At 38.6% G+C, this 8,466-nt stretch overlaps 1 protein-coding gene across 1 annotated transcript; it reads left to right on the top strand.

Moving 5' to 3' along the window:
- Positions 1-242: 242 nt before the first annotated feature.
- On the top strand, positions 243-7,099 carry RB195_017605 (uncharacterized protein; the record flags this gene model as incomplete). The annotated part of the gene is made up of 10 exons (XM_064184670.1): positions 243-295; positions 638-775; positions 2,286-2,390; positions 2,485-2,569; positions 3,584-3,738; positions 4,517-4,648; positions 4,803-4,962; positions 6,333-6,464; positions 6,529-6,624; positions 6,968-7,099. 10 exons carry the CDS (start codon positions 243-245, stop codon positions 7,097-7,099), a joined length of 1,188 nt encoding a protein of 395 aa, XP_064040551.1.
- Positions 7,100-8,466: the final 1,367 nt, after the last annotated feature.

The raw sequence follows: 8,466 nt of genomic DNA, 5'->3' as shown, positions 1-8,466 counted from the left end.
CCTCCATTGACTTAGTTATTTACTTGCAGAGATAAGAGAGCAGTTGTTTGGCCACCCTTCAACTGGACTATCCGAATAACCTCTGAGATTTGCCAGCTGAACATTGTTATTCCAGGTGTTCATTTGAGTGCTAAAAATGTTCACAGGTGTTGGTACCAACACTCGATAGTTTCAGTTCTTTGGATTACTGACTCTTCCTGATAGCTGTTAATGAGAGATGTTCTAAAGTTGGCGTTCCCTCGATGACATGGAATCATTCAAACGTCCAAGAAGTCGTCCGCTATCGCGAATTAGGGTAAGTTGTGCAATTTTCGGTCCACACATTCACAAACGAGATATAAAGATACTATTTCGAGAAGGAATTGATAACACTGGCTTTTTCCTTTGTTTGACGTGCGGGCCTCTCGGCTGAAATCTGTTCGAAATTCTCATTTATTTCGAAAAGAAATTCTCCAACGCAGAGAAAGCTAAAGTTCCTTGATTAAATTCAGCATAGTCTACTTAAGAATGAAAGAGTATTCTTTGCAATTAGGAAATTTGGAAGGAGCGCTCATTTCAACAAACCTTTCCCTTGCAGTGGCTTCGTCTTTCCTTCTATTGGAATTGTTTAGAAGATATGAAATTGATTTCCATTCAGGTTGGTCGGACATTCTCATGTTAGAACTGTCTCGCTTGATGATCGCTTGGATTCCCTTCGAATCCTTCGTAAGCATTCGCTCACAAATGCTTCATCTCCAGTATCATGCATGGATATCGACAGGGTGGAGAACGCATTGTGAGAACACTCATGACAATTACATCTTTCCACAAGTTTTGCATTTGTTCATTCTATTATCAGACTTTTGCCTCTAACCTAGCTTAGGAATTTCTTTGAGTCTTAGCTTTCTGAGGATTCCCATTTTGATCACCTTTTTGGTGCTTCCGCTTTGTTAAGTTCTTGAGAGAGTTTGGATGCAGTAGGATACAATGACCTTGACAAGGTTTTCTCAGGAGTTGTTGTCATCACACTTTGTTTCTGTGGATGTTGTAGCGAGCATAGATATGCTAGGTTAAAATGTAATGTGAGAGGGAGGCACTCAGAGCCCCCCTCCCCCCACTACATTTTCCCCGATATCTTATTTTAACTTCTACGATGGGATAGATGTTCTCATCCGCCTATGTTTTAACTACAACCCCAATTTATCTGCTGTTGTCATAAATTGGCATCTATAGTCGGGTCAAAACAATGTGAAGCACAGTGTAGCTGCACAAACTGTCGTGCTGCAGCAACGCAGGCGGCCTGCGAGCGGTGTGTTTGGCAATTTACCAAATTTTGCCAAGTGATGTCACCCGGATCTATGCTGGCCCCAGTTTTCTGGTTGTTTTCTTTCTTTTTGCTTCTTCTTCTAATTCTTTTGTCTTCAATTTTCTTTTTTCGTATTTTTGTTATGTTTGCTGTATTTGCTTTTGGTATAGAGATCTATATTGCTTATCTGTTGTTCTTATGTTATTGCAGCCATTTTGTTCATGTTCTTCTTCAAATTTGGTTCAAAATTGTATCTATTTGCATGTGAATATTCTTTTTACTGCTTGTGCGCCCCCTCTCCTTACCTTACAAACAAAAAAACATTAACGAATAGAATATATATATATATATATATATATATATATATATATATATATATATATATATATATATATATATATATATATATATATATATATATATATATATATGAACAAGAACAATACAATACTTGAGAACAATAGAGATACAATATAGAACAAAAATAACATAACAAAAGCAGATACAGTAAACATAAGAAAATACTAAATAAGAAACAAAAAATGTGAAAAATTCGGAAAAAGGCAAAAAGAGTGAAAGCAACCAAACAATTGCGACCAATATCGAGTCGAAAGACGTCACTTGGGAAATTTAGCAAATTGCCAAGCAAACCGCTCGCAAACCGTCTGCAAGCGGCAAAACCCGCGTCGCTCCAGCGCGACCGCTCATGCAACTGCACGGTGCTTCATGCCGTTTTGATTCGACTATAATTCAACCAGTAAGATTTTCTTTTGAGGCACTCAGTGGTGTTGATTTTACCGACACTACAGATGACATTTCATGTATACTCATTTCCGCAGAATGTTTTTCTTATCTTTGCAATGTTCGATTTGATGCAATCTTTCAACAAAAAATGACAGTTTCCGTTCAATTTAATTTTAATAAGTTTCCGTCATATTTTTTTTAACGGTTACAGTCAATTTCCCTGAATATAATTTATATTCACAAACATTATTTTCAGTCTGCTGTGTGGTGGAATTTCTGGAGGGATATACTTATCTAATCTTCTTGTAAGCGATTTCTTTGAAGGAGAACGAACAGAAAAATTTACTTTACCTGCATCATTGTATGTTTCCATCATGTTACACTTACTCATTTTATCCATTATACAAATTCTGATATGTGGTTAACTATCTGGTATTACTAAGTGATTATTACAGTAATCATAAACATTTCGTGAGTAGTTGCCAGTGGTACCGCGACATCCGTCTCTTCGTCTCAGCCAGCTCTTCTGGTGAATTAACGGTTCGTTTATATTTGTTTTTACTTGTCTTTGGCATGTTGGGATGAAATCTATCAATAATAGTGCTTCTTGAACTCGTAGCAAGGATATAGGAGGAGCATGACAGACTTCACACATGAATCTGCGTAGTAACGGTATTTGATAGAGATATAGATTCTACCAACAACTCGAGATTCTTAACACATTTTAGGCGTAAATAATCCATGTTGGCCACGAGTCAGCTTACGATCTTAGTTCGCTTTCGAAGTGTTCTTCAGTTCTTTCAACTAGATAGTCACCCTAGTTGTGAATTTAGCGGTATCTAAGAGGTTTTGGTTCTGGAGGAATTGTAAACGAGAACGGAAAATATTGCCCTTCATCTTCTTTAGTTCCTAAATACCCTTCTCCAACGCACGATCTAAACCCACCACTTTCAATAAAGGCATGGCGAGTATAATCTGATGTGCCGGGACACTGGAAAACACCTAGATGGAAGTGTTGGAAGGGTTACTTTCGCTAAAAGTCGTACTCCATATCCTGGATGACGGTCGAATAAAGGGTCTTCTATTTCAACAAATAGTGAAGTGTTTTTGGAAATATGTCGAACTTCTACAGTTTCTCTGACAGATGAGACTGGAGTTGGAATTTATGCTTTCCAACTTCATGAAGTGCGCTGCCCCTCGTGAAATCGTACATTATCGGTGATAAATCAAAATTTCCACGTAGAATGTTCAGCGTAGAAGGGATGCGAGTGAGACGGAAACTAGCCCTCGATCAGTGAAGACTAGCATTGCCTCCGACTTGCTCTCCAGTTCGTTCCCTGACTTAAAACGACTACAATCCTGAAACATTCTGAATCTGGAGGAGGCGAGGATGAGGCTCTCAATACAAACCACAAAAGCACCACGGACGTTGGCTACAGACTTGCCAGAGTGGAACCATTCGAGATACTCTCATCAGTCATTTTCCGCATCTAGGAATCCATAACGGACTTGTAATGTATGTTTACGTGGGATTTTTTGTTTTGTTTTTTTAAGGCTTGGGATCTTACAAGCCTTTGCGCCCTGGAATCGTACAACGTTTGTGAAAGTGGGAAATGGCGACCTCTGCTTCACTGGAACGAAGTTGACAAGGCGAATCCACTCATAGCTGTGACAAACGGGTCGAACAATGTTCCTTTGTATGATTTAAGGTAAGAAATAAAATGTTAAACTTTGCATGATGTTGACAGTTTGTCGATAAAATTAAAGAATTAAATTCGACCCCAATGCCCCATTTATCTGCAATTTGAAAGAAAAGAGGTTTGCGACTTCCGAAAAATCGACAGAAAACCAATTGCTGCAAAATACCTTACGTGTTGAATGTGACCTGGATAAACTACAAAATTATGAAGGGAACAAAGAATTAAATCAACTGTAATTCGGTTTCTCTCGATTTCTCGAAAAAAAAAAACTCGCGATTCCAATATGGAGTTCTCTTATTTGTTTCGTGACTACAGTTATCATTTGTGTAGTGGAACTGTCGTAAAAAATTTGCGCTCTTTTTGAAGACGCGCTGTATTGTGCCATAAATCACCCCGCTTTGACCAAAGTGCAAGTCTACGCTTTTGTCTCCAAGAAAATGACTTGAAGATTTTTATGAATTAAGAGAACTATTTTGGTACATTCATTGCTCTGCTTTTATCAGTGAGTTCTTTCATATTCTTTGTTTTGTTCTAATTGACTTTTTTTCTTATTTTCGCTTTTTCTGTCTTCGGAAGTCGCACACTATTTTTGGCCCAGCCTCGCTTCAGCTCCACCTCCATAAGAGTGTGCGGGATGAATATTTGTCGCTTCCTTATTGCTGTGGTGGTATACTTTCTAGGTTCAATCTTTAGCAGGAAGCTTAAGTCTGTGTTTGCCAAGTACAAGTCCATGTTCTGTAGAAATGATTTGAACATGTCTGTGAACGCTAATAATACAACCATTTAGAGTTGGAGAATTGGCTCAAGAAGTGAGGTGTGCAAAGGGAAAAACTGTGAGAGCTGTGCGCTGGCTGCCAGCTAAACATCATGTTTTGTTCTGTGGGGACAATAATGGACTTCTTTCTGTATGGGATATCAGGTATCTCTCATTATATTCGTTTATCTCTCTTCATTACTGTTTTCTTTCCCTATCATCACTATCACCAACTTGTCACAGTACCTGATACATTGTTTTAAGTGATCATTGTTGTATTGTTAAAAACACTTGTTCTCTACGTCTTCTTTCTTTAAAGGAGTAATCGGAAGGCGTTGTCATCGACACTCACCAGAAACAATAACAGTATCAGAGGAATTCGTTTAACTTCTGATGGCTATCATTTGGTTCTGGTGTTATATACCGGTACTGTGATTGTTTATGATGCCGTCACTATGGAGGAGCTGGGGGTTTACGAGGTAGCTTACAATATTTGTATTTAGAATAATGCTATTCACTACGGCGCTGTAGGTAATAGTTTTGTAGCTCGCATTTAAACGAGTACTCAGATCGCAATCAGATGTCAAATTTTTCGGTACTATTGAAAAAAGCTTAAGATATGGTTGGTATGGAACAAGTATGAAATGAAGCGTTACGTCCTCGGTGAATAAGGAATGTTGTGAATGCTGTTCCTGCACGACAAGGTGCTCGGACCTCTTTTTTCTTGTTTTTTTTTTAAAAATTTTCGTAACTAAAAGCAATCATAATCCATGAATACGTATTCACAGTAAAGTCCTTTTTCAATGTTTTCGTAGCTTGTCTTGTCCTAAGTCGCCTCGAAGATATTAGTTTGTAAGTATGTAATTTCTATTCAAAATTTTCAGAGTAATTTTGTACGGTTAGCATCGTTCACAGATATCTGGTATATCTGGGATATCAATCCACTTGGGATGAGCTAACGCGTTTTACTGTTGTACGCAATCGTTAAGGTTTTGGAACGCGTGTTGACCTTTACAATGACATGCGGGGGCAAACCGGTGGTCAAGTCAGTGTTTTTGTCCTCACAGACAAGTGTAACGATTTACTGACCCCAGAGAGATGAAAGGCTTGGTTGCCAGTAGGGCGGTCTTGAAACATCAACAGTGCGGCCACAGCGAACCTCTAACCGACTGCGCTACGCCCCATACAGACGTAATACCAGAAACATTTTCCGAAGAAACTCCGAAACTAACTTAAAAGGACTTTATAATCCCATCCTTGCATTATTTCACAAAAAAAAAAGAGAAACAAGAAGAGAAGAACTCATAGCATCTGGCGAGTACGCAAGGTGACACGTCACCGCGATGCAACGTGTTTTACGCCGAATGTAGTTCCTGCCACAAAAATTGTATCCGGCTACTCATTGACCTGTTATTGAAGGAATTTGTACTGACAGCATCAATTCGTTCTTTATTTTGATTAAAATTTTCTTTTTTGCGCTTCTTTCTTGAACAAGAAGATCGGTGAAAATAATGTGCTAAAATATTCCAAAAACGAATAAGTCCAAAATAAGATTACTATGCTTTTGCTTTTGAAAGAGGTAGCTCCAGACTGGGACCGAGTTTCTCATCCCAGTTTGGAGCTTCCTCTTTTAAAAGCGTATTGGTAATATCTTCGAAGTTGATGTCTCTGATCAAATCTAACTGATCAAGTTTTTAGTCGGCACGTGTCGTTTGAATGCACTTTTTTTTCTAGCAATTTTTTCCTTTCTGTCGGAATCGGATAAAATGGAGGCGTGAACGTAGAATGCATTAGTTCTCTGTTATGTGCACCACAATTATACGTTGTTTTATCACTGAATATCTTTAAGTTTCGAACACGGAGGAAATGGACTGAAAAAATGTCGAATGCTCTTGAGAACTTCACTATTGTTGACGAGGGATCGTCAGTGAGAGTGGCTCTTCCTGTTGGAGATGACATCGACTGGATCAGATTCTCCAAAGTGCGAAGAGTGATTTACACAATTGGTAGCAATTTGAACTCCCTTTGTCAAGGTCCCATTTTAGGGGTTTCGTCAAGAAGCGCATGTATCTTTTATCTCTACACTTTCCGCACATTTATCCAGAGTAAATGCTTGCGTCTACCGTAACGGATCGCAGCAGGTTAGATATTTTTATATCCCATTTATGGTTTGGATATACTGTAAAACAGAAAGACAGACGTAGCAAAACGCCAGGTAGTCTTTGAAAAATATCTTACAAATCTCTAATCTGTCAATCTGTCTAATAAGGTCAATGTCGTTCAGAAAAGAGGATACGTTTTAAATTGAAGAGATACTTCACCTCAGATCATTTTTGATTGGTGTTTCCACTCAAATATATGGAAATGGAAGTATTAAGTATAAAAATGAGTCATCAAGTAATCAGTATGAGCTTGGATGGTTTTGATTATAATTCAGCGGTGTTGAGAATAGATTGACTTCGGGTTTGACTACACATTCTTTAGTTATACTCCGCTGGCGCCGACCGCAATGTACTTTGTTGGGCTCCACAAAATGACAGAAGACGTCTTCACCTGGAAGCGGAGTCGACAAAGAAGTCTATCGTAACAAATGATGAGTGGAGTGACGACGACTGAATATGGCTCCAATTGTACATCTGGTTGGAAGCATTGTCACACCTCTTGAAACTCCTTATATGCACATGTGATCTCTTTTAGGATGTGTCTTTGAGAATTATGTTGTTTACCTTCAATTAGTACTGTAATCAATTAAAGACATTGCAATGAAGTTGAAAAAAAGGAAGATTTTTCGTTGTGGTAGAATTTGCTCTTTTAGAGGACTCGCTAAAATTTTAATCCGGTGATAGCTTCAGTAGTCGACATTATATGGGAGCAACTCTATTCAGGTTGAGAGCTTCATTCACACCGAGTAAATTCATTTCAGAGCTTAGTAGGACTCCTGCGTAATCATGCAAATTTGCATTAACACCTATGATCATTGGAAATCTTTACAAAGATCAATAACAATCTTCGTTCTGCTTAAAAAGTAGTACACAATCAAACTCCACGATGCCAAGATTCAAAGAAGGTCGAACTTGGAACTTTGAGAACAACAGTGTTTTTATGGGTCCCAAGTGGAAGATTTGACAGACATAAGTCTAAAATTTCCGTACATTAATGGCTTCCACGGGAAACGATCATTCTTTGACTCATAAGTTTATGTACAGTCACCTTGGACAGCATTTGTTTCTATCCGGCAGTGTTGACATAGCGAACAAACATCATCAAAATAGCGTTGTCGAATCGTTGTCAACTACGCGATGGAGTTATCGGCGACTTTCAGCTGGTTTTCTGGCACAGAGTTTCCGAAAAAAAAGTCCTTGGGTTTCTCTGTAGAAGCAAACAGTGTCGGTTCTTTTCACATAACTGCCTTTTTGGAATCAAAAAAAAAATTTTAAAAAAATCCTGCAAGACTTACAAATTGTGATATGTTAGGTATGAAGCTGACGTCTGCAAAATTTTTTTCTTAATAAATCCATTCAGATGACACATATCACGTTGATAGTCGAATTTAAGCAACAGCCAAGATTGTTAACAAAATTTATTACGGCTAACGTTTCGGCGTTGTTGCCTCCGTCAGAGCCTGGAAAGTAAGAACATTTGCAATATATCCTCTCAAATGCCTCATCCAGAACAAGTCATCATCCCCTAGGCTATTACACCCGGAAACAAAAACCAAAAAAGCCCAAATCGTTGTGCCTACCTCAGTAGCCGCGTTGCCGTGATGATAGCGGATATCTGCGTGGCGCAATCGCTCCGCTGATACTAATTAGGATGCGACCCGCATATGACCCCGTAGATCAAAACCCGCAAAGGTCTTGATACAGAGCCAGCCAGCCAGCCATATCACGTTTTTGTACCACATAACATCCCGTAAACAACTAAAAATCTCCATTCAAAGCTTGAAATAGATAAAGTTCAGGATCTGATGTGATGATTAATAA

The sequence above is a fragment of the Necator americanus genome, chromosome II (genome assembly GCF_031761385.1).
Source record: "Necator americanus strain Aroian chromosome II, whole genome shotgun sequence".
Classification (NCBI taxonomy): Eukaryota; Metazoa; Nematoda; class Chromadorea; order Rhabditida; family Ancylostomatidae; genus Necator; species Necator americanus.
This window is presented reverse-complemented; position numbering and strand designations above follow the sequence as displayed.